The sequence below is a fragment of the Megachile rotundata genome, chromosome 3, assembly GCF_050947335.1.
Source record: "Megachile rotundata isolate GNS110a chromosome 3, iyMegRotu1, whole genome shotgun sequence".
Lineage (NCBI taxonomy): Eukaryota > Metazoa > Arthropoda > Insecta > Hymenoptera > Megachilidae > Megachile > Megachile rotundata.
The window spans coordinates 17458271-17485750 of NC_134985.1; the positions used below are offsets into that span (position 1 = coordinate 17458271).

At 38.3% G+C, this 27480-nt stretch overlaps 1 protein-coding gene across 4 annotated transcripts in view; it reads left to right on the forward strand.

Annotated features, from left to right (window-relative positions):
• The window catches only part of LOC100882367 (discoidin domain-containing receptor 2), a 275352-nt gene that overhangs the window by 211723 nt on the left and 36149 nt on the right, over positions 1-27480 (forward strand). For 3 of the 4 annotated variants that reach the window (XM_076530135.1, XM_076530133.1, XM_076530134.1), the window contains exons 9-12: positions 15933-16272; positions 18341-18531; positions 18761-18945; positions 25626-25748. In XM_076530135.1, coding sequence (XP_076386250.1) covers positions 15933-16272; positions 18341-18531; positions 18761-18945; positions 25626-25748 — 839 coding nt within the window. The remainder of the gene's footprint in view (positions 1-15932; positions 16273-18340; positions 18532-18760; positions 18946-25625; positions 25749-27480) is intronic. The other variant, XM_076530136.1, reaches the window with a different exon arrangement.

Here is a 27480-nt window from a genome sequence, read left to right on the forward strand (position 1 = left end):
AATGTTTTTTAAAAATGCTCAGTCAAATTGTTTTCATCAAACTTCATACAAAAAGAGACCAATTAACCTCTTAAATAATGTTTTTCAAAAATGCTCAGTCTAATTGTTTTCATCAAACTTCATACAAAAAGAGACCAATTAACCTCTTAAATAATGTTTTTTAAAAATGCTCAGTCAAATTGTTTTCATCAAACTTCGTACAAAAAGAGGCAAATTAAGATCTTAAATAATGTTTTTTAAAAATGCTCAGTCAAATTGTTTTCATCAAACTTCATACAAAAAGAGACCAATTAAGATCTTAAATTATATCGTATATAACATAACATAACCTTAAATGAAACTTTAATAAGTTTGAAGACACAACGATCAAGATTAACAGTCCCACAAAAAAATCCATGTGAAAAAACATGAGCAGCAGTAACATAACCTAACATAATTAACGCAACCTTAAACAAAACTTTACCAAGTTTGAAGACACCACAATGAAGATTAACAGTCCCACCAGAAAAGTCCGTGTCTAAAAACCAACATCAACATTTATTCAACATTACCGCTCGCGAGTGCAATTTCCCAGAATCTTTTAACAAAGAGTCCCAGTAACGAGGTAGGCGCAAATGGATAAAAAAAGAGAAGAGAATCCTCGGTGTCTTTGATTTTACAGTAGAATAGAGAGTCTCGAACAATCGTTGAAAGACGTTCTCGAGGAACGTCTGAGCGTTAACAACCAGAAGGTCTCTTTAAATAATAACAAGATATTCCTTGGAACGGTGATTCGCAGCTGATTCCATTGTTTGGAGTCGTTGAATCGGCTCCGCTCGTTTTTGTTTGTCGAAGCTCGAATTAGTTCATTTTGCCGAGCGATTAAATCGACGAGCGGGGTGTTCCGTTCGATACAGTTAAAAGGAAATCCAATTAATTCGAAGATGACGTAGAAACCCGGAGAGAGAAAAATAGACGGGAGACGGATTAAGCGAGCTTTGGCGTTCAACGAGAGAAAGGGAGAAAAAAAAAGAGGAAAAGCGGTCAACAACAAAAATGAAACTCTTCGTTTCCAGCGAGCGACCGCCAGGCTCTGTGATGAAAAATTCTTTGTTAAACGTAGCGAGGGATTAAACGCAACAGTGCTCGAGTCGCCGAACAATTGAACAAGAAGAGTCTGCGTACTCCTCCTCGTAAACCGTGTCACGAAACTCGGCTCGACTTCCAAGCTTTATCGTTTAACCCGAGGATGCTTTTAAATAGGCTTCAAAGACGTTGTTCGAGCGGAAGAATCGATGCATGAAAAGAGAATCAACAGCGATCTTGCCAACAGCCTTTTTAACGTCTGTAGAATTGTGCGTAGGATAAAGGGGTGCGTTTACTTGAATTGCTTTTTTCCCTTCTTTTTTTTTCTTTTTGTTATATTAGCTGGTATTTTGTAAGTGTGGAGTTAATTGGATGGTTTCTGTTGTAGAAGTGTATTATGGTTCAGAGCTGAAGTCAGGGTTGTTATTAGTTAGGTGGAAATTGAGGTGTGGGGGTTAATAATTAATTTAGTTTATTATGGAGTAGAGGACAGATTCTCAAATATAATGTATATCAGGGGTAGTTATACATAGTGGAATTCTTAAACCTCAAAAATTTCCAAGGTATCAAATTTTCAAAATCCATAACGTCCAAAATATCAGACTTTCCAACTACCTAATTTTTATACCTCCAAATTAGTAAATGACTGATTTTCTAAAATTCTAAATTACAAGTTGAGAAATTCTCAAACACTAAATTTCCTGAAATACCAAATTACGAAACCCTTAATTTCCAAAAGTCCCAAATTTCTAGAAACCCTAAATTTCCAAAAATTCCAAATTTCCAAAGACCTCAAATTTCCAAAAGTCCCAAATTTCCAAAAATCCCAAATTTTCCAATAACCCCCGATTCCCAAAAGTCCCAAATTTCCAGAAACCCCAAATTTCCAAAAACCCCGAATTTCTAGAAACCCTAAATTTCCAAAAATCCCAAATTTCCAAAGACCTCAAATTTCCAAAAGCTCCAAATTTCCAAAAATCCCAAATTCCCAATGTCCCAAATTTTCCAAAAACTCCCAATTTCCAAAAGTCCCCAAATTTCCAAAATTCCCAAATTTTCCCAAAACCCCCAATTTCCAAAAGTCCCCAATTTCCAGAAACCCCAAATTTCCAAAAGTCCCCAAATTTCCAGAAACCCCGAATTTTCCCGAATTTTCAGGAACCCCAAAAGTCCCAAATTTCCAGAAATCCCAAATTTCCAGAAACCCCAAATTTCCAAAAGTCCCAAATTTCCAAAAGTCCCCAAATTTCCAGAAACCCCAAATTTCCAAAAGTCCCAAATTTCTAGAAACCCCGAATTTCCAGGAACCCCAAAAGTCCCAAATTTCCAGAAATCCCAAATTTCCAGAAACCCCAAATTTCCAAAAGTCCCAAATTTCCAAAAGTCCCCAAATTTCCAGAAACCCCAAATTTCCAAAAGTCCCAAATTTCCAGAAACCCCGAATTTCCAGGAACCCCAAAAGTCCCAAATTTCCAGAAATCCCAAATTTCCAAAAGTCCCAAATTTCCAAAAGTCCCAAATTTGCAAAAAACTCCATTTCAAAAATCCCCAAATTCTCAAACCCCGAAATTTAAATCTTGAATTCAATTCACATTTCTAAAATTAATTTACAGAGAAACCTCAAAATTACCGACCGAAGCCCCCAAATTCTGCATTATTCGCAATTTACAATAACAATTTCTGAAACACGATACTCCACCTCGACCGTGATAACGATGTAACGTGTTCTCTTTGTTTTTCCCAGTTATTTTTATGAAAGAATCGAAAATTCAATTCGAAAATGATATACGATAAAACCGAAACGTCGAACGACCATAGAAAAAACAACTTAGTATTGTACAAGAGGTATTCGTGCACAAAGGACCCTTTGTCAACGAGATTTGCCCACCTAACAACAGGTTAATAAAATGGCCAGAGAACTCTTCCAGCCTGCGTTTCGCCATCCACTTGTTTTTCCATCTCAAAGGATGTACATGGAACTGTGCAACAGACAATTTTCCCGTCGAGTAAATAGCTGGTGGAAAAAGCGGAAACGGTGGCTGAAAACGGAATGCACGATATTTGAATCGATGCCTTGTATTTAGAACGCTCGAGCAATATCGGAAGGAACGAATGTATTGGAGGTTACGAAATTGCAGGGTTTCTTAGTTATCTAGTTCTCAGAGTTCTAAAAGTTGTAAGTTTTACTATTTTTATCCCCAAATTCTCGAGTCTCCAAATTCCTAAATCTCCACATTCCCAAATTGTCAAATGCTGAAATTCTAAATTTACAAAATTCTCAAAGTTTAGAAATCCTGAAGTTCTGCAATCCGTAAGTTTCAAAATTTCCAAATTCCCAAATTCTCAAGTCTCCAAATTCCTAAATTCCCAAATTTTCAAGTCTCCAAATCCCTAAATCCCCACACTCTCAAGTGTCCAAATTACTAAATTCCCAAATTTTCAAGTTCCCAAATCCTTAAATCCCCAAATTCTCAGGTCTCCGATTCCCTAGATCCCCAAACTCTCAAGTCTCCAAATTCCCAAATTCCCATATTCTCAACTCTCCAAATTTCTAAATTCCCAAATCCCCAAATTCCCAAAATTCTTTATTTCCCAAAATCCCCAAATTCCCAAACTCCCAAACTCCCAAATTCCAAAAATTCTTTATTTCCCAAAATTCCCAAACTCCCAAATTCCCAAAATTCTTTATTTCTCAAAATCCCCAAAATCCCCAAACCCCAAATTCCCAAACTCCCAAATTCCCAAAATTCTTTATTTCCCAAAATCCCCAAATTCCCAAATTCCCAAAATCCCCAAATCCCAAAATTCCCAAACTCCCAAATTCCCAAAATTCTTTATTTCCCAAAATTTCCAAAATCTCCAAATCCCAAAATTCCCAAATTCCCAAAATTCTTTATTTCCCAAAATCCCCAAATTCCCAAACTCCCAAACTCCCAAATTCCAAAAATTCTTTATTTCCCAAAATTCCCAAAATCCCCAAATCCCAAAATTCCCAAAATTCCCAAACTCCCAAATTCCCAAAATTCTTTATTTCCCAAAATTTCCAAAATCTCCAAATCCCAAAATTCCCAAACTCCCAAATTCCCAAAATTCTTTATTTCCCAAAATCCCCAAATTCCCAAACTCCCAAATTCCAAAAATTCTTTATTTCCCAAAATTCCCAAAATCCCCAAATCCCAAAATTCCCAAAATGCTTTATTTCCCAAAATTTCCAAAATCTCCAAATCCCAAAATTCCCAAACTCCCAAATTCCCAAAATTCTTTATTTCCCAAAATCCCCAAATTCCCAAACTCCCAAATTCCAAAAATTCTTTATTTCCCAAAATTCCCAAAATCCCCAAATCCCAAAATTCCCAAAATGCTTTATTTCCCAAAATCCCCAAATTCCCAAACTCCCAAACTCCCAAATTCCCAAAATTCTTTATTTCCCAAAATCCAAAAATCCCAAAACAAAAAAGTTCCCCAATCCCAAAATTCCCAAATCCCCCAAAATTCAAAATTTGAAGAATTCTAAAGAGTTCCAAAAGCCCCTAAGCTCCCTGTATCCACGTTTGAATATCCCCTGCATAATCAAAAGTTGAGGAATGTCTGTAATTGGTAGAACGAAGGAAACGCTGTAAAGCATGATCATCTGTCTTTTGTAGGAAGTAATGAAGGATTAGTCGTTATTAAGGTTTTCGGACAGAAATAAATGATACAGGAAAGGAACGCCATGGGGAGACCCTCCATAATCACGTTTCACCCTTTCGCGTACTCCTTCAAAGGGTGCCCATGGAAACTGCTTCAGCATTAATCTGATGCTTCACTTTCGTGTATACAATCACTACTACTATTTTCTTCTTTACTTAATGTTGTTGTTCCTGTGTTTTCATTGACATTTTCACTTTTATTGCATACACTTGAGGGAAATTATTTAGAATGTATTAAACTTCATTTTTTATAGTCGTTGTATTTCTTTTTAATGATTCGAGTTGTTTTATGGAATAGAATTTATTTATGAGAAAGACAAGTTACTAGAATTATAGAGAATACATTTAAAAATCATCCCTATAGGTGTCAATTAGACTGGAGGGTTGTAAATAAGAAAAAATAAATATATACTTAAAAATGCATCCAAAAAAAAATCACCCCTATGGGTTCCAAATAGACTCAAGGGTTGTAAATAAAAAAAGAGTAAAAATATATTTTAAAATGCATAAAAGGAAGAAAATCACCCCTATTTGTCCCAAATGGACTGAAAGGTCGTAAATAAAAATAAAAATATACATTAAAACATATAAAAGAAGAAAATAATGAAACTTCTTACAAAAATAATAAAATATGTTACCTATACTAAAACCTAACCTAACCTAAAAAACCTAAATTAACAAAAAATATAAAAATAAAATAAGCACGTAACCAATAAAAGTTACAACCACCTCAGCACTCCTAAACGTAGTTCGAAGTATAAATAAATAGAAAAGTGAAGGAGTTGAACAGAAGTGGCAACCTTTAAGAAACATGTCAATGGAGTGTTTGTAGCCTTTCGTGCACCCTTTTGTTACGTCACAAGGATGACAAAAAGGATTCGTTAAAAAGTTTATCGACAGCGTCTGCCCGTTTATTTCTTCGCAACTTCTTTGAAGACAATCGTTCCAAGAAGAAACAGTCGAAGTACTATAATGGATGCACTCGCTTCGATTCTCCCACCTTTCTTCCCTCTTTCGGCAATGTTGTACTGCGAGGATTCCGCTAGAGTGCTCTTTCGAAGATGTTATTAAACAAAGAAATGTGAAGTTCGGTGGCAGAGAGTTATTTTTCAAGGTCTCAAATTTGAAATTTTTTCAATTCTAAAGTTTCAAATTTTTCAAGTTTTCAAATTCTCGAATTTCTAAATTCTCAAGTTTTCAAATTCTCAAATTTTCGAATTTCCACATTTCCAAATTTCCAAATTCTCAAATTTCTATTGCATATCTTCAAATTTTATAATTTTTTAAATTTGTGAACTTTGAAATTTTATAAATTCCTATTCCACTGTTTCAGATTCCTCAATTTCTAGATCTCTAAATTTTCAAATTTCTACATCTTCGAATTCCCAAATATACAGTTGATAGTTTTTTAAATTATTAAATTCGCAATTTGTAATTTCCCCATTTCTAAATTCCTAATTTCTAATTTCCCACTCTCTAATTTCCCGAATTCCTAATTCCCCAATTTCTAATTTCCCATATTCCTAAATCCCCAATTTCTAATTTCCCATTCTCTAATTTCCCGAATTCCTAATTCCCCAATTTCTAATTTTCCATATTCCTAAATTCCCAATTTCCTAAATCCCCAATTTCTAAATTCCCAATTTCTAGTTTCCCACTCTCTAATTTCCTGAATTCCTAATTCCCCGATTTTCAATTTCCCATATTCCTGAATTCCCAATTTCTAAATTCCCAATTTCTAGTTTCCCACTCTCTAATTTCCCGAATTCCTAATTCCCCAATTCCTAATTTCCAGAATTCCTAAATCCCTTATTCCTAATTTCCCGAATTCCTAAATCCCCAACTTCTAATTTCCCAAAATCCTAAATTCCCAATTTTTAATTTCCCGAATTCCTAAATTCCCGACTCCTAATTTCCGGTATTCCTAAATCCCCGATACCTAATTTCCCGAATTCCTAAATCCCAAGTTTCTACATCCCAAAATTCCTAAATATCCAATTTCCAAATCCCCAAATCTCCAAATCCCTAAATCCCTAAGTTCCCAAACCCCTAAATCCCTAAATTCCAAAATTACCCAATTTCTAAAACCCCAAAACCCCAAATCCCTAAATCTCTAAATTGCTAAATTCCACTTTGAAATCCCTAAATTCCAAAACCCTAAATCCCCAAATTTCCAAATCGCCAAATTCCTATATTCCCAAATCCCCAAGTTCCCAAATTCCCAAATTCCCAAATTCCCAAATTCCCAAATTCCCAAACTCCCAAGTTCCCAAATTCCCAAATTCCCAAATCCCCAAATCCCTAAATCCCCAAATCCTCAAATCCCCAAATCCCCAAATGCCCAAATCCATAAATCCCCAAATCCTCAAATCGCCAAACCCCAAGTTCCTAAAACTCCAAATTCCAAAATTTCTCTCCTGAATATCTCCACCTCGAAGCAATCCTCCCTCTAAAATACCATCGCCCGAAGATTTCATCCTGGTAGTTCCAGTTCTCGAGTTCGAAAGGCGCAGGTAATTGGACAAGGAAATACGAGTAGCTGGGTCATGGATCGTCTTGCCAGGTGTATGGGGGCCCATACACTTTCTTCCCCGGCGTGGCTGTTGTAAAAATGATTCACCGTCGAGGATCGCTCACCCCATTCTGTTCTTTAAATATTCAAAATATCGTGTCCCGGCGTTGATATATCGCGAGCATTTACCTCGCGTCAGACAGCGCTGCAGCTCGCTGCTTCCGCGTTATCGGCCGCCGGAAACCGCCTCCGGCTTCTACCCTTAAGACTCCTCTTTCGCTCGCGGATGCTCGATTATTAATTGACAAAGAGGAACGAGGCGACTTGCGAAAAATTTTCCCTAAACTTATCTCGTTAATAATTCCATTACCGGCATACCTCTGGGACCCGCTTGCCGGGATTAACTCGCGTGGATCCAATGAAAAACCTTACAAACAGGGGACGATATTAATCGTCCAGTCAACCCGTTCGCCAAACCGAGAACTTCGTTACACGATTCACGTAAAATATGAACCGTATAGGATATTGCTCTTTTTACTTACTTCAAAATTTAATACTCCATTGTACCGACAAATTGATCGAGCAACAGTTTACACTCTCGGTGGGTCTTTTAAATTAAAATTTTACTTCATTTTTTAAATTGCAACATTTTTGGGGGCACCTTTTGATATCGCTGATTTTATCGCTTTTTTTAAGTTAAGTCAAGTTTTCGGTTATCTTATTGTAGAAGCTTTTTTACTAGTTCAAGTATTATTTTTTAAGTACATAGTATTTACAGAATATGTATGTGGAAGTTCACGTGACAGTCTCCAAGCGACACGCATTTTTATACTTCATGAAGCACTTTGATATGATACGAATGTATCTTACAGAAAAGAATTTCTGTGGACTTTCTGTGTGCGCAATGTTTGTAGCTCTGAATGAAATTTACAAGAAAATTCAATTTTCCAATTTCCCAATTTCCCAATTTTCCAATTTCCCAATTTCTCAAGTTACTAATTTACCAAGCACCCAGTTTTCCAATTTCCCAATTTCACAAGCAGCCACTTTTCAATTTTTCCAATTTCACAAGCACCCACTTTTCAATTTCCCTAATTTTCCAAGCCCCCAATTTTCAATTTTCCCAATTTACCAAGCATCCAATTTTCGATTTTCCTAATTTCCCAAGCACCCAATTTTCAATTTTCCCAATTTCACAAGCACCCACTTTTCAATTTTCCCAATTTCCCAAGCACCCAATTTTCAATTTTCCCAATTTACCATGCATCCAATTTTCGATTTTCCCAATTTCCCAAGCATACAATTTTCAATTTTCCCAATTTCACAAGCACCCACTTTTCAATTTTCCCAATTTCACAAGCACCCAATTTAGAATTTTCCCAATTTACCAAGCATCCAATTTTCGATTTTCCCAATTTCCCAAGCACCCAATTTTCAATTTTCCCAATTTCCCAAGCACCCAATTTACAATTTTCCCAATTTACCAAGCATCCAATTTTTGATTTTCCAAATTTCCCAAGCACCTAGTTTTGAATTTTCCCAATTTCTCAAGCACCAATTTTCAATTTTCTCATTTCCTACGTGTTAATTTCGTTTAACCCCAATTTCTCTATTTTCTAACTTCCTTAAAATTCCATATTTTCCAATTTCTCAATCTTCCAATTTTCCAAGCACCAATTTCATTGTTTCCACAACCAAATTTCCTTTAATCCCAATGTCCCAACTTCCCTGAAATTTCTACATATCTCAAATTTCCAACCTTGAAGTCTTAACATAGTCTCGTTATTGCAGTCGACAAAATATTTTCCTAACCAGCGATCCCGTTTAATTATAGCGCGATTATTTCGCCATCAAAACAATAACAGAGTCGGCCATAGTAGTCAGATTTACGATCGGATCAGGATGGCGCGCGATTGCGACAAGGGTGGGCCATAACTTACGTAGGTGGATCTTCCGCGTATAAATCATCGTGCAGCGAGAGATGCAACGGGAATGCCTTTCTTCGAGGGCAAGAATGAAAATAAAATCAATGAAAGCGCGAGCGGAAAAGGAGTTCGCCGAGGAGGCTCGTTTCTTTCGTGCCGCGGTTTCCTCGCTAGCTCTCTTGTATCCTTCTTTCTTCCCCCCTTTTTTTTCCTCCTCTTTCCCTGGCCTCTTGTTGCAGTCACCGACAAGGACAACGTGAATCGCAAAGATCGTTGCACGTGCGCTTGCTGCACATGCAGCTGACGCTCCACGTCAAATGCAACTAATGCGCTCCTTGATCTCGAGACGCTGGCGAGCGTCGTATACAGAAGAAGAAAAAGAGACAGGATAATTTTAAAAGCCCTTTGATTTACCGCTTGTAAAATGGAAATGGAGTCGCAACTTCCAGTTGCTCATAGTGTTCCACCTGCTTTTTGACTGGCCGGACAGCGTTGAGAATCGGATGATTTGGAGATCTCTTAATACTTTACTATGATTTTAATCATTTTTGTTATTATTTTATTTGGGAATTTCGATATCGTGTAACTTTGTAATTTATAAAATTATTGTAGTAGTTTAAAATGTTATTAGGTAGTTTAATATTAAAAGTTTAGTGCAATATGCAACCTCCGATTTTTTAAATTCTTTGATTCCCAATTTCTAATTTCCCGAATTCCTAATTTCCCATATTGTTAAATCCCCAATTTCTAATTTCCCGAATTTCTCAATTCCCAATTTCTAATTTTTGACTTTCTAATTTCCCGAATTCCTAATTCACCGATTTCTAATTTCCCGTATTCCTAAATCCCTGACTCCTAATTTCCGGTATTCCTAAATCCCTTATTTCTAATTTCCCGAATTACTAATTCCCCAATTTCTAATTTCCCATATTCCTAAATCCCCAATTTCTAAATTCCCAATTTCTAGTTTCCCACTCTCTAATTTCCCGAATTCCTAATTCCCCAATTTCTAATTTCCCATATTCCTAAATCCCCAATTTCTAGTTTCCCACTCTCTAATTTCCCGAATTCCTAATTCCCCAATTTCCAATTTCCCATATTCCTAAATCCCCAATTTCCTAAATCCCCAATTTCTAAATTCCCAATTTCTAGTTTCCCACTCTCTAATTTCCCGAATTCCTAATTCCCCAATTTCTAATTTCCCATATTCCTAAATCCCCAATTTCTAAATTCCCAATTTCTAGTTTCCCACTCTCTAATTTCCCGAATTCCTAATTCCCCAATTTCTAATTTCCCATATTCCTAAATCCCCAATTTCTAGTTTCCCACTCTCTAATTTCCCGAATTCCTAATTCCCCAATTTCCAATTTCCCATATTCCTAAATCCCCAATTTCCTAAATCCCCAATTTCTAAATTCCCAATTTCTAGTTTCCCACTCTCTAATTTCCCGAATTCCTAATTCCCCAATTTCTAATTTCCCATATTCCTAAATCCCCAATTTCTAAATTCCCAATTACTAATTTCCCGAATTCCTAATTCCCCTATTTCCAATTTCCCATATTCCTAAATCCCCAATTTCCTAAATCCCCAATTTCCTAAATTCCCAATTTCTAGTTTCCCACTCTCTAATTTCCCGAATTCCTAATTCCCCAATTTCCAATTTCCCATATTCCTAAATCCCCAATTTCTAAATTCCCAATTTCTCATTTCCCACTCTCTAATTTCCCTAATTACTAATTCCCCAATTTCTAATTTCCCATACTCCTAAATCCCCAATTTCTAATTTCCCACTCTCTAATTTCCTAAATTCCTAATTCCCCGATTTCCAATTTCCCATATTTCTAAATCCCCAATTTCCCAAATCCCCAATTTCTAATTTCCTACTCTCTAATTTCCCGAATTCCTAATTCCCCAATTTCTAATTTCCCAAACTCCTAAATCCCCAAATTCCTAAATCCCCAATTTCTAATTCACTAAAAAATGGGTTATCTAACCCATACTAAAACAACTATTATCAATTAATAATAATAAAAAAAAAGTTAGAAGACGATTCTCAATTTCCCATCGTGAATAAACGTTCCCCAACTACGAGCACGTCTCGTATCGTTTCGCATCGTAAGATGCCGTCCGATCAATCACAGAGCAAATCTGAAGCGATTTCGTGTAACGAGCGCTCGCGTATAAAGAATTTAATTGGAAACTCAATGTCGATTATGACACTCGAAGTCCTTTGCACGCGCGCGTTACCGTGACAAGAATTTAATTGTTGCCCAGAAACGGGAACAGCGTTTAAACACGTTGTTTCGCACGCTGTTGTTGTACGAGGCTTTTTAATTTATATCCACCCTCCACCACCCCCTTCTCCCGGCGCAAAGTATCAATCGACATAGAATCTACCATCGTGACAGAATCACATTTCCCATAAATTGCTTCTTCCGAAGTGGAGTGCCTGGAAATTCGTTTTTTAATCACCCTGTCATCGGCAAACGATAAATTGTCCTTGAGATCGTGAATAGAGTGATTCGAGTAGCAACCAATCATTGATCCACCGCGACACCTTGGCGAGACCTATAATTATTCTTCGATCGTGCTTCTTTTTGGCGGTTCGTGATTGTCTTCGAGGTTGGACTTATTGTACGGAATGAGGTTTCATCTTCTTGGGTTTTGTGATAAGGTTTTGAGGAAATGCTTTGGTTTTTGGTGAATTTGCAGTTTGGGGGTTGAAGAGAATAGGTTTATTCAATGTTCAATTTTCCCAGTTTTTCAATTTTCCAATTTGCCAAACACCAAATTACCCAAGCACCCTATTTTCCAAGCACCCAATTTCTCAAGCACCCAATTTCCCAAGCACTCAATTTTCCAAGCACCCAATTTCCCAATCTTCCAATTTCCCAAGCACCTAATTTTCCAAGCACCCAATTTCCCAAGCACCCAATTTCCCAAGCATCCAATTTCCCAATCTTCCAATTTCTCAAGCACCCAATTTCTCAAGCACTCAATTACCCAAGCACCCAATTTCCCAAGCACCCAATTTTCCAATCACCCAACTTCCCAAGCACCCAATTTCCCAAGCACCCAATTTTCCAAGAACCCAATTTCCCAGTCTTCCAATTTCCCTAGCACCCAATTTTCCAAGCACCCAATTTTCAATTTTCCCAAATTCCGAGGATCCCCATTTCCTAATTTCCCTAATTCCCTGGGTCCGAATTTCCAATCTCCCAATTTCCCAAATTACTAAGATCATAATTTTCAATTTCCCAATTCCCCGGTTAGAAACCAAGAAACCCTTCCCTGCATTCTTCCTCCAAAAAAGGCTACCATACTACCTAACTACCACACCACCCATCACAACCTTACCCATTCTTACCCTACCTCCCCTCCTCAAATTCATACCATCCACCTCCAAAAGCACCCAAACATCGTCAACGACTATTAAACACTACCCATACTGAAATATCGACGGTGTTCAAAGGAACGCACATCTATGCGCTTTCACCGCAGAATTACATTTACCGGTCCACGGAACTGCAAAGTGTCGAAGGGAGAACTCGTTCTTCGGACGGTTTCTCGTCAGCAACACCTGCAACCACCGTTGTTTGCATCGAAACTCATTTTCGTTAAATTGCCAGCAAGGTAGCCCTGGCCAGCGTTGCTCCGCGGAACGAGCTGCAATATACCACCTGACGCCATGGCCTTCGCGAAACAAAACCTCTTTTCACAGCTAACCCCCCGCCATGGGGTCGCGGCAAGAATGTTTAATATCGGATTTCATAGGGGATGCAACGGCAAACCGGTAGGCGGTTTGTCAGAAGCGACAGAAAAGAAGCACGACGTGCGCCATGCCATGTAAAAGCCGATATCAAACGGGACGACAGCTTTGTTTTCTACCAAATGATCCTGCGGGGAATGTATGGAATACGGATCCTACCCTTTTACAAGTGGATCTCTCCCTTTTTGTTACGTAGCGAAGGTTTTGGTAGTCTTTTAAATAGGATTTTAATTCATTTTTTTTTAGAATTTTAATTTACCAGTAATTTGATATAGATATAGTTGTGCATGTAGATATACAGGGTGTCTCACAATTTGTATAGATCAAATGGAGAGTAGCTGACGCGATTCTGAATAAGATGACCCTTTGCAAAAATGGGATTTGAAGCTTCGTTTCTGAATTATTAAGGAAAAACACGGATCAATCAGCGCGCGAGGATTACGCGTGCGCAGACGCGAGAACGGCAGCTTCGGATAACGCGTAGTTATCCAACGCGTGGTAATCCAACGCGTAGTAATGCAACGTGTGGTAATGCAACGCATGGTAATCCTACGCGTAGTAATCCAATGCGTAGTGATCCAACGCGTACTAATACAGCGTGTGGATATCCAACGCGTAGTAATCTAGCGCGTGCTTATTCTACGCGTAGTAATCCAACGCGTAATAATGCAGCGCGTGGTAATTCTAAGAGTAGGAATCTAATGCGTGGTAATCTAACGCGTAGTAATGCAACGTGTGGTAATGCAACGCGTGGTAATCCTACGCGTAGTAATCCAATGCGTAGTAATCCAACGCGTACTAATACAGCGTGTGGATATCCAACGCGTAGTAATCTAGCACATGCATATTCTACGCGTAGTAGTCCAACGCGTAATAATGCAGCGCGTGGTAATTCTAAGAGTAGGAATCTAATGCGTAGTAATCTAACGCGTAGTAATGCAACGTGTGGTAATGCAACGCGTGGTAATCCTACGCGTAGTAACCCAATGCGTAGTGATCCAACGCGTACTAATACAGCGTGTGGATATCCAACGCGTAGTAATCTAGCGCGTGCATATTCTACGCGTAGTAATCCAACGCGTAACAATGCAGCGCGTGGTAATTCTAAGCGTAGGAATCTAATGCGTGGTAATCTAACGCGTAGTTATCCAGCATGTGGATATCCAACGCGTAGTAATCCAACGCGTGGATATTCGACGCGTGGTAGTCCAACGCGTAATAATCCTCGCGCTCTAATTGGTTCGTGTTTTTCCTTAATAATAGCATTCTCTGCCTACATTTTAATTTCTTTAAAGTAAATTATATTCATACAAGGCTTCTGATTACTCCAAAATAATTGTGGTAAAAATTTAACTCATCAACTCGACCATATTTAGTACTTCCAGTTATTTAAAAAACTAGTTATGAATTTTAAAAAAGAGACAGTTCATATGCACGGTGTTAACTGGTAAAGAGAATCTTCTGGGATCGCACAAAGTTCTCGACCCCGATGAAATTTTAAGTTTATCAATTAAGCCGGGAAAACTAATTTCGTGCCACGCGAGTCTCTTTACACGGTGTGTGAATTATTTGAATAACGAACGAGATAAAAGGATACGAGAAACACGTGTGCCGTTTCTCGCGTCAAGAAAATTCGTTCGTGCCCCCGTGTGCTTCGTTTAATTGTTGTGACAGCACGGAACGCGAGTTCTGTCGCACCTTCGCGTCGCTGGAAAAAAGCGAGAAAGAGAAGTAGTCGGAATATTTTTCGTTCCACTGTTTCGCTCCTCAAAAGCGGAAGCTTCGCCGGTTCAGGAGTGTAACCGGAAATTACTAAAAAAAAAAAACACCCCGCGAGGGATTTCGAAGAACAGGACGGTAATTAGACAACTGGATCGTTCAGTGGCGTTTCAATCAAGCAAATGGAAAAATTCCCGCGGAAAGCTGTGCAATTTTTTCATCGGAACGCATATGGGTTAATTATGCGCTCTACATGCACTCGAGTGCCTTCTTTCCGTTTAATGATTCCGCGTTTACTCACTGGTTCGTGCGTTAATACTTTTCTGCCCCGAATGTTCACCGTCAACAAGAAACTTTAACCATCCTACTGTATGGATTTTTTTCCGAACCTCTATCAACGGATAATTATTTTCTGACTTTGTTCAGATTTTTAGGAGAGGTCAGTTACGATACATCAAGTGGCATGTTACTTTAAAAGTAACTAAATGAAAGTAATATAGAAATGTCTAATCTCATAGAACTAATACAAATCAGCATCCACGTGTCATATACGGCAGCTTCAATTTGTAGCTGTAGGATTAAAATAATGATTATATGAACATACATCAATAATTTGTATAAACTGATTGATAGTCAGTCTATAAATAATCAGTCAGTTGATGACTGATTTTATAACATACAAAGTCTAACACAACCTGATTAAACTTAATACAAAATAACACTTATATTATGTATACGAACATTTCATAAAAAATTTGTATAAAATGGCTGGTGGTCGGTCATCGCAAACAATGACTGATTTTATAACATACAAAGTCTAACACAACCTGATTAAACTTAATACAAAATAACACTTATATTATGTATACGAACATTTCATAAAAAATTTGTATAAAATGGCTGGTGGTCGGTCATCGCAAACAATGACTGATTTTATAACATACAAATTCTAACACAACCTGATTAAACTTAATACAAAATAACACTTATATTATGTATACGAACATTTCATAAAAAATTTGTATAAAATGGCTGGTGGTCAGTCATCGCAAACAATGACTGATTTTATAACATACAAAGTCTAACCTGATTAAAATTAATGCAAAATGACACTTGCATAGATATTGTACATCATTGTACTGTATAAATATTATACGTCATCAAACCCCGAAATAATGTGATAAGATTGATGGCTTAAAGCTTGATGGTTTAATAAACGTTTTATAAGTGTGATGATTTGATTCGAACGCAGATGTGGCTCACGGTAACTTCACGCCAGAGGAAGCACCGACAACTGAGTCACCTATTCAGAGCGACGTCTTCGTGGAGAAAAACGGTGCTGCAGAGGGTGAACTTCCGGTCTCGACAGCTAAGCACGACGACCCGACGTACATGGCGGTCGTGATCGGCGTGCTAACCGCCGTGATCCTTCTGCTCGCCGTGGCGATATTTCTGATTGTCTCGAGACACAGGCAACGCAAGTGTTTCGCAAGCCCCATGACCGGCAAGGCGCCATCGCATCTTGGATCTACCTGCGCCACCGTTGAAAAAGGAGCTGCACTGATGGCGTATACTCTTGAGGACGACGAAAGGTATATTTCCTTATTTTATGTTTATTTTATTGTTATTTTCCTATTTTATTCGAAGATGCATGAAATGTTTCGAGTACTTTGTTAACGAGGAAGTAGTATTATAAAATATTTGGTAGCCACAAGTTGAACCATGCAAAGTAATGTTGCGATTGATTTTAATTAAAAAACATGTTTCATACTTTTAACAGGAATTAGGCATTTAGTTGAAAATAGTTATTAAGAATCCTGTGGTCATATTGATAATTTGTTCTATTAATTTATGTATCATTAAATATCTGTAAAATTAAAAATCGAGGAGGTATTCGGTGTATTACTTACTGCGCATGCGCAGTAGATCCTTGTGTCAGCTTTCCAATATGGCGTCTCACAGAACAAATTATTGTAATAAAGAAATACCATATTATTCATGTTTTGAGAACAATTTATGGATACTAAAACTGCATTAATTAATTATAGAAATACATAAATACAGAACAGTAATAATGATGCTTTTCCATTAATTTTATTTGCTTCATGTTGAAGAGGTGGCATGCGCGCATCTGCGCGGGAGACCTCAGTGAATACCTCTTCGCGTTCCTACATTCCTATTACTAAGAGCAACCTCATAACACCATTCGCTAGTGTTGATCAAAACTCAATTTCTATTACGAAAGAAATTATAACAATTTTTCAATCGTCACAATTTATTAGTATTGCATTCTTATCTTGACTCAAACCAAAGTTCAATGTAAAGTGTTTAACCATTTGTAAGTTTAAGTTCGACAAAACTATTCTTGCAATAATCGTTGCAAAGGTTAATTCATATTTTAGCACATGCTACCTTATTCAGATACATTCTACCGTTGTTAGCCAACTAAACTCAGTGGACCACGGTATATTTACCGACGTATAAGAAAATAGTTATTCCGTATCAGACGAGCCGTAAAAGCGTTCAGCTCGGCTATGAAAATGTTCCAATAACCGGCGAGGCAACGTCTCTCTAACTTTTACAAGCATTCACGATACTCCATGACGACGGAAGCCACCTTCCAATAAACTTTCCATCCGTCGTGCTCGTTAGTGGATGTCCAATAACGTCCAATAACGGACATCCTCGGGCAATATATCGAGTTTGTATGGCACGAATGTCTCCAGACTGGATCCTCGAGCCATCGTAACTTGCCCGCGACCTGCACGTTTCAACAGTGATCTTCAACCTTGTTACCGCTTTGTGCAACCTGATATTGCCGTCCCGAAACAGGAACACGTTGCAGGCGTTTCGAGCACGCGTTTTCCCAACGTTTTACCCTTTGACGAATATCTGACGTACACTTGAAACTGCAGTTCGAGGAAAAAACGTTGCCACTCGAACGACGATACACCAGCTACAAAAGACGCTTTTAAAGACCTTTCTAGGTGTTCACGTTAACGGACCATCCACTTGGACGTATGGTCTTCGTACGCTATTACCCGTCGTTCTCTTTTTAACGGCTCGTAAATCGTCAGCGAGCTACAAGTATCAGTAAATTCCACGGTAATCCGCGTCTGATGTACCGTCGACTTTACTACTTGTTTTGTGGATTCCGAGCATTGGCAAGGACGAAACGGGAATTACTGTTAGCTTAACACTTTGATGGCGAATTTTATAGAAAAGTTTTATAACCGGGCTTTTATGTTCGGAGTCAAGTAGTATTGGAACTGTATTAAAAGGATTTTATTTAGAGTGGAAGACGTAGCATACCAATGGGGTTCAAAGACTAAGTTATACTCTTTGTTATTTATATTTTAAAAATTCATCAAAATTAAATCGAAACTTGATCATTGATTAGAGATCATATTTCACTTATGAATCGATGGTCAAATTTTTAAAGAAATCTGATTAGTTGAAAGATAAGTCCACTGAGTAATATTTCAAAGTTACGCCTAGACGAGCAAAGACTCTCAAGAATGAATAAAATTAGTACCTCCTGCATAACCATAGTCAGACAAAAGATAGCAGACGTCGGTTTCACATGGTCGACAATCCCATATGGCTCGGCAAAGCTGAATCCCATGGAGACGTAGGTTCAGTCCGATGTTCTGTTTCAAGATACGCCGGTGGTTCGCTGCCGACGTTGCCACGGGACCTGGGGAACCGTCTTTTGGACATCGTAAAGCTCGACGACTATCAAGAACCCTACCAGGCATTAAAGTACGCGCCGTACTACAGCTACAGCACCGTCGTTATGGAGATGAAAGACATGATGCTGAACAACAAGGGCAGCAACATCAATCACTCAGGTATGCCGTTCCCGAACACACGGTTGCGCGCGTTGTTTTGCGTGCACACGTGCGTGCACCGCGTATATTTATACCGGGACACATTAAACGCCCGGTACGAGCCTCTATCCGGTACACGTACGTATGTACCAAACAACAAAGCATTCGCCTGACCGCAATCAATACACCGTTCAACCACCCCCTCCTGTTCTGTTCTACGCCCGTTCCTCCTTTGCTATATCATCCACAGCGGTGTACGCGAACGGTGCAGTTGACACATTGTACGATTATGCGGTACCGGAACTCGGCACGGTGCCCCTGCTCAACCAGGACGCCACAGGACGAGGAGCTGCCACCGCCTCCGCGGGCAGCAACGACCAGGACAGCATCTTCTCTAAGACCTCCTCGAGAGGCAGCAAGACGGAGAATAAAAAGGTTCGTCTTTGATACCTATTTCATCTGGACACTCTGGTTATCTTATTGGAGTTACAAATTTTCATCTTTTTGATGTTTTGAAACTTCCTACATAGTTACCAAATTTCTGCGTCATTAAATCTGTGTATGATTATGTCGTGCACACTCGTGGAGCAACTGGTTGCTCTTTAGCTATTGTTGCTAGAGTCGTGTTTCGTATGTCATATGTTTAGCTATTGCTGCTAGAGTCATATGTTTGATATGTCATATGTTTAGCTATTGTTACTAGAGTCATATGTTTCTGATGTTTTGAAAGTACCAAATTTCTAAATATCAAAGTTTCGTTTCTACATTTAAATCTTTGTATCCTTATACCCTTATGTTCTAAATTTCGAAACTACCAGAGGAATGACCGTAAATGATCGTAACTGGCGAACAAAGGTAAACGAAGTCCGAAGCGTAGAAATTCGACCACGCTATCGCGAAGTGTATAAATAATGGCCACCCTTTGGTCAAAATGTACTTGTATTCCAGCAGTACCTAACCATTAAACGTGCACTCCATTCGTCGAGGGAAAGTTCGCAATTAATAATTTAAATCAATATGGCGGAACGAGTGCAGACCATTTGGGGTAGATATACCTCCCGTGGGTACAGTATAACGTAGCTCGTATCCGGAATACCAGAATGCGGTGCCAGGATCACGGGGTTGGTAGAAAAAGAGCGAGAGAGAAGAGCAAGAGAAAGAGAAAATGAAAGGGGAAAAAAGCGGAGGAGCCGCGCACCGACGTCAAACGCGCGAGACGTTCCCTAGGGTTCTCTTTTAGCATAAAAAATCACCGGATCGCGACTAAAGGTCAATATAAAAGCTTTGGATCGATAACGGAGGGCTTTTCCCGAATTGCCTAATAATCTGATGGCATTCAATCAGGAGTACAGTCTATGGAAATATTCTTTACCTTATGAGAATTTTGAATTTCCCGCCTGTTGGGACAAGTATATTTTCTATGATAAAAGTAAGAAATAATGAAACTATTATGATGGCAAGCTATGATGAAAATATACCTTATAAGAATTTTGAATTACGCGCCTTTTGAGACAAGTATATTTTCTATGATAAAAGTAAGAAATGATGAAACTATTATGATGGCAAGCTATGATGAAAATATACCTTATAAGAATTTTGAATTACGCGCCTTTTGAGATAAGTATATTTTCTATAATAAAAGTAAGAAATAATGAAACTATTATGATGGCAAGCTATGATGAAAATATACCTTATACAAATTTTGAATTTCGCGCCTTTTGAGACAAGTATATTTTCTATAATAAAAGTAAGAAATAATGAAACTATTATGATGGCAAGCTATGATGAAAATATACCGTATAAGAATTTTGAATTTCGCGCCTTTTGAGACAAGTATATTTTCTATAATAAAAGTAAGAAATAATGAAACTATTATGATGGCAAGCTATGATGAAAATATACCTTATACAAATTTTGAATTTCGCGCCTTTTGAGACAAGTATATTTTCTATGATAAAAGTAAAAAATGATGAAAGTATTATGATGGCAAGCTATGATGAAAATATACCGTATAAGAATTTTGAATTTCGCGCCTTTTGGGACAAGTACATTTTCTATGATAAAAGTAAGAAATGAAACTATTATGATGGCAAGCTATGATGAAAATATACCTTATAAGAATTTTGAATTTCGCGCCTTTTGAGGCAAGTATATCCTACGATAAAAATAAGAAATTTGAAACGTAGTAATCGAATAATAATTTTGAAACGTGCTAATTGAATATTCGCGAATGGTAAAGCAGAAAATTGATTGGTCCATTATTCGAACGAAAAGGCGGCCATTTTGTAACATGAATATTAATGAAACGTTTACATAGTCGTTTTCATTAAATTTTAAAGTTGAAATTGATGTATTACATCGTACTCTGACGTCACAAATTCGTACGAAGCTTTCTATATTTCGAAATCCATTATTTTGCAGTAATCTAATCTGTTTTTCCATTTCGTAGAAATCTTTTTAAAAGTTTACCCGGTGGACAGAAAACAAACGATTCGTTTCACGAATTTCTGGGAAATTCATAAAAAACGCTCGTTTTTTACATTTCGATTAATACGCGTGTTTGTTCAATATTGGATACGACATTGTTTTATTCACCGCTGTTTTAGCGGTTTTAAATGAATATGAATCGTGCATATTGTACGATATAATTTTCTGCAGCGCGACAATCAAACATTTTTGTTATTCATTCTTTCATAAAAAGTCATACGTGTTTTGTAGCAAACATGAAATCATGCATGTCAAATGTTGTTCTTTCGGACAACTTTTATTTTAATGAAATATAGACGCGGCAACGCAAGGAACAAGTTTACCTGGTCAATAGAATAAAGTTATTTATGTTTCTTCCTGTTTTCCAAACGCTGAATTCATCGATATTGCTTTCGTCAATCCACACGTCAAAATAACCAAAACATTCATTCGGATATGAATATTCATACAAGCATAAACGATACGTTCCTCCATGTGCCTACTACAAATAAACATGCGGAAAGAGGCAATACATATGGAACTTATCACATCATCACACTTCCACATTTTCCAATTTTCAAGTTTTATACACTTCAATTTTTTTATATTTTCGAATTCGCTAGGTTTTAATGCATGAATGGATAAAATGTTAACATAGTTGAAAACATACGTTATCCAGCAGATTATGATAATTATAAAAAAAATAATTTTATAAAAGATTAGATGTGAGAGTCGACTGGACTTCTTTTACAGAAGAGTTAGAGCCATTACATTATTTTTAAGGAGATGCAAAATTAGTAGTTTATTAACATGCTGTTCTATTAGCACATAGTTAGTCACATAAGAGGTGAAGAAAGTCAAAGTGACCAAAGATAAAAATTACCTAGCATAATTATATAAAAGATTACAGTGTGAGTCCATCGTACTTCTTTTTCGATAAGGGTTAACCTTAGCAACCACTAAATCATCCTCAAGGAAGAAATAGTAATTTATTAACAAGCTGTTCTATCAGCACATATTTACTCACATAAGAGGTGAAAAAAATCGAAGTGACCAAAGATAAAAATCACCTACGATAATTATATAAAAGATTACAGTGTGAGTCCATCGTACTTCTTTTTCGATAAGGATTATCCTTAGCAACCATTGAATTGTCCTCAAGGAAGAAATAGCAATTTATTAACAAGCTGTTCTATCAGCACATATTTACTCACATAAGAGGTGAAGAAAGTCGAAGTGATCAAAGATAAAAATTACCTACCATAATTATATAAAAGATTACAGTGTGAGTCCATCGTACTTCTCTTTCGATAAGGATTATCCTTAGCAACCACTAAATCATCCTCAAGGAAGAAATAGTAATTTATTAACAAGCTATTTTATCATTATAATCCCTTCCATAAAAGATGAATCTACTGAAAGTAACAAAAGAGCAAAAGTACCTAAAACGCAGTCGTATCAATACATAATTAATTGCCGCAGGGGTCAAGAAAGTGAAAATATCCGCAAGGTGTTTGTCCCGCAGGGGTAAGTATAACAGAGGGTTATTCGTTGTCAAACAGAATAAAGTGTCGCGTGTTGGACAGCGTTTCCGCCCAATCTGCAGAATCATTCGATTGATCGGTTCGTCGACGTATAAACGAAGTGCCGTCAACGGGGTGAACCCTTTCGCGACTACCCTCGGAACAACCCTCGTGGAATGTATCATCATTACGCGGTCCGGTGGCTTCCGGGCCAGTTCGCTCTGTTAATTGCGGAGAGAAAGCGCGTCGTGTAATCACGTTTGCAATCCTATCTCCCCCCGTTTTCGCACTCTGTCTCTGTCTTTCCGTCGCGTCCAACCCCCTCTGTCGACTAGCGCGTGCCGACATCGCAGAAATATTACACGGGACGAGAGGGTTGATTCGGCAACCTGCGCCTAAATCGCACCGCGGCGATCTACCGGAATAAAAATACGCCGCGCGAAATTTGTAGCCCGCCAGTGATTTATTTCTGTCAGGACGCGCCACCCCTCTGATATACGTGTTTGTATTTTTTCCCAGAAACTCGTTGCGCAAGAACACGTTTCGAATATTTGTTCTCTTATATCGATATCTTCGCCAGGGAGATTGAATGGATTTGGATCTGGGTTTGTGGGTCGAATTCTCTTCCCATTGATCTTCTGTTTAACCCTTGTAGAGCCGTGGTTTGTAGCCGGGGTATTCAGGGTAAACACGGTGTTACATTGCCTTTGCAGCTACTCTGACCAATGCTTCTCCAGTGTTAGGTGCATAGACTTCGTTAACTGGTAAATTAATTAAAATTATTTCTCAAATTCTTATATTTTGAAAATTCTCTCTTCTAAATTCTTTAAATTTCATTCTCACATCAATTTTAAGGGATCTGCAAGCTTCTATATTTCTATATCCTTCAAATCTCCACGTCCTCCACATTTTCCAGATCACACAAAGTCCACATACTCCAAATCCCACCTTCTCACATTTCAAAATTCCTACCTGCTCCACAACACATGTATATCTTCAAATATTCAAATTACCCCCTTAACCTACGATTTACATTCGAGAAGGTAATATGTCCCGATCACGGGCAAATTGGAGGAATTAGCTCTCAGACGCCCTCTTCCTATGAAGAGAATAAATAAAAGTAAAAGTAAAGTATGTCCCGACGATCGTACTATGGGATATGCCCGTAGTTGTAGGTAAAGGGGTTAACATATCATCGACTCCCAAAAATCATAAATTTGTAAATTTGAAAGTAAGTAAGTTCTCAATCAAACAACGTAATACGATGTTTCAACCCCGTGCGAAGATACGTTTCCTACGGGACAGAACGATTTCGTTGGGATCGGACGATTCGTGCAGGCAGATTGATTCGAGCACAATGCCGTGAAAGTGGTCGTCTACGTCGGGACGTCTGCGGGTGATTGACAGACGACAGGGCACCACTCGAAACAGTCAAAACATTTCGGGACGACGTGTCGAGTCTGGCCTTGACGCATCGTAGCGACGCCAATCATTGTCCCTGTGTGATCCGTCATTAGATCGGAACGAATGTCCTTCGAAAACACACGGTTAGGGTGGTTATCGATGGCTGGATGCAATTTTACAATGAACCCTTGTCGAAAGTCATACGGTCACGTGCAACCGGTCCTTTGCTCCTTTGAAACGGCATCTGCGTTTTGTTGTTTCGTTTTGGTCGAATTTGATGGGTAACAATGAACGTTCGAGTACGATCGAGAGGATTGTGTGCAATGGGGATGGATGAAATTAGGATTTTGAATGGGGGATTTTTTGGGAGTTTCAGGTGGGATTTTGGGGATTTGGAAAATTTGGAGGATTTGGGAAATTTAGAGGGTTTTGGATATTTGGGAGTTTGGGGATTTGAGAATTGGAGGATCGGGGGATTTTGAGGATTTGGGGGATTTCAAGGATTTGGAGGAGTTGGAGAGTTTGGGGAATTGGGGTAATTTGGAAGATTTGGAGATTTGGGAAATTTTGAGGATTCAGAGGATTTGTGGTATTTGGGGAGTTCGGAGGGTTTGGGATATTTGGGAGTTTGGGGGTTTGAGAATTTGGGAAATTTGGGAAAGGGAAATTTGGGAAATTTGGGAATTTGGGAAATTTGGGAAATTTGGGAAATTTGGGAAATTTGGGAAATTTGGAGGATTCAGAGGATTTGTGGTATTTGGGGAGTTTGGAGGGTTTGGGATATTTGGGAGTTTGGGGGTTTAAGAATTTGGGAAATTTGGGAAATTTGGAGGATTCAGAGGATTTGTGGTATTTGGGGAGTTTGGAGGGTTTGGGATATTTGGGAGTTTGGAGGTTTAAGAATTTGGGAAATTTGGGAAATTTGGAGGATTCAGAGGATTTGTAGTATTTGGGGAGTTTGGAGGGTTTGGGATATTTGGAAGTTTGGGGGTTTGAGAATTGGAAGATTTGGAGGATTTGGAGGATTTGGATAATTTGGGAAATTTGGAAAATTTGGGAAATTTGGGAAATTTGGAGGATTCAGAGGATTTGTAGTATTTGGGGTATTTGGGGAGTTTAGAGAATTTGGGGGATTTGGAAAATTGGTGGGATTTTTGGCTCTTAAGTATTTGGGTACTTGGTAATTTAAAGACTAGATGATTCATGATCTGAAAGCATGAAAACCCACGGATTCAGGTACTTGAGAACACAATTTGTAAGATTAAAATTTTCAAATTACCACATCTGCTATATGAAAGTATAGAATTCCAAACTACAAAGATTTACAAATTCACTTTAAAATTTAAAGTTTAAAAATACAAAAAACCTTGCTAAACGTGTGTATTTCAAAAAATTCGAAAAAGAGTATATTTGTCTAAAACCAAACGTAGCAACCAAACACGAAATTCGTAGGATGCGAGACGACAAAAGCATCGACAAACGTGAAATACGTTGTCGACGAGATAGATCGAATTTATACCAGTAATTTTGTCACTTAAATTATCGTAAGTCTATTGGGACGTTGCAATGTATCACGATGAATTTACGAGCTGTGGGATCATCGAATAATTCATCCATCGGCCGAGAGCTAGGTCTCTAATACCTGCGGCACTCGTAGGCCGCGGTTAGCGTGATCCTAGATCGTTAATTATCGTCTGACGCATTGTTCTTTCCTTGTTTCAGTCGCCGACTCAACAGGAGGTACTTTCGGCCCTGAAGAGACGTCTGGAGCAGACGAGCGTCCCGCTCTTCCCACGGCATCGCCTCCGCATGCTCTCGAAACTTGGCGAAGGGGCTTACGGAACGGTAACGACATTGTTATTACGTACCACGTGTCTATTTTAAATTTGACATGGTAAAATACCGTGTCCGATTCCTCTGTTCGATTCGATAACAAATTATTACACTTTATTGTTACAAATTATTACTTTTTTAATCGTAGCCTTAGGGTTATTGCTAAGTTGGAGTTACTGATAAATGTATAATGAATGGATGGTTTCTGAAGCTTTGTGGACTTGAGATGTCACTTGGCGATCTTTTGGTCATTTAGTTACATGAATTAGTTTTAGTTACATGAATTAGTTTGTTTAGCCATTTTGTTGGGAAAAGTTGCAGTTTCAAAATAGACATGTCTGTAAGCAGCTACATGTGGACCTGAAGCTATAACACATGTCCACATATGTTTATACTAGTTTAACATCATATGATCCCTATATTGAGCTAATTCCTAGACTATGATACTAGACAGGACTCCACTAATAGATCCTAAAATTGAGGGAATTCCTAAATCCTCAGATACTTAGCCTCTACGTCCACACATCGTCCCTGCATCATTAAATCATCAAATCTCTGAACATCCAAACCTAAATTCACAAATCCGAAATTTTGTAAATTCTGAGCTAGTTAAACCGATAAACCCTTAGATCATGTGATACCTAGATACCCAGATGCTAACCATAGATGTACATTCCTGCATCCACGTCTCCAGATCCACAGATACTCCTAGTTTCACATATTCTAAATTTCCATACTATTGATGTTCACATCTCTGGATATACCATTCGTGTCACTATGTCCCTATGTTTTTAACGTCTTCCCCAGATCCTTACGTCTCTGGAATTCTTCGTATCCCAAAATCTTCACAATTGCTACTTTGATCATAATCGAAATGCAGGAGTATGGAAGTCCTTGCAAATCTTGCTGTATTATTACACTATCTGAAGGTTTCCCATCCGAAGATATCCCATAACGTTATGATAATCCACTAGCAGCGAAAGTGTCGTTTTACCTGGCTAGTAGCCATGCTGTGTCGGAACAGCATCGAGAGTGTTAAATTACAAACAGCCGATATTGCGAACGAACTACGCGATGGTATCGCGAGCAGTCGAGCGACAAACGACAGAGAAATCGTAGCAGCATCGATTGCACATCGATTCGCGAACGGTACCACACTGCAGCTTTCCTTGCTCGGTGACCAACGGCTGGTACAGCAACAGAGAGAGATAGACAGAGAAAGAGAGAGAAATCAATCCGTTTGTTGGCCGTACGCGGGCAATTCGCCACCGGCTGCTCGCAACAATACGTCGATTAACGAAGTGTCCACCCTGTTATTCTTCCCGTCACAATAGCGCCTCGTCTGGCTCGTCGAGGATAATCAGTTTAGAATGCGTTAGAGCGGCTAATAATTCCCTTTTGTTTCCTGTTCGGGCGACGGCACGCCCGTTAATGACCGGTCCAAGAGACGCTGCCGCGTTTTGGCTGCATCAGCCTTGATGCTGCATCTGCGGATATCTGGTGCAGCTTTGACTGTTGGTATCGCGATCGATATTGGTAATATTGGAATCTTATTGATTTGGTTGATATATAGTACAAGCTTGAAAATTGTCAAATTTGCGAATCAGTAATTTAGTAAAGGTTCGAGTATTTCTGAATCTTTAAATTTTCGATTTGTATGTTTGGGAAGAATTGCTTCTGTGAGACTTACAATCAAAATTCTGCAAATTTTGAACCTTGCACATGTATAATCCTATAAATTCCA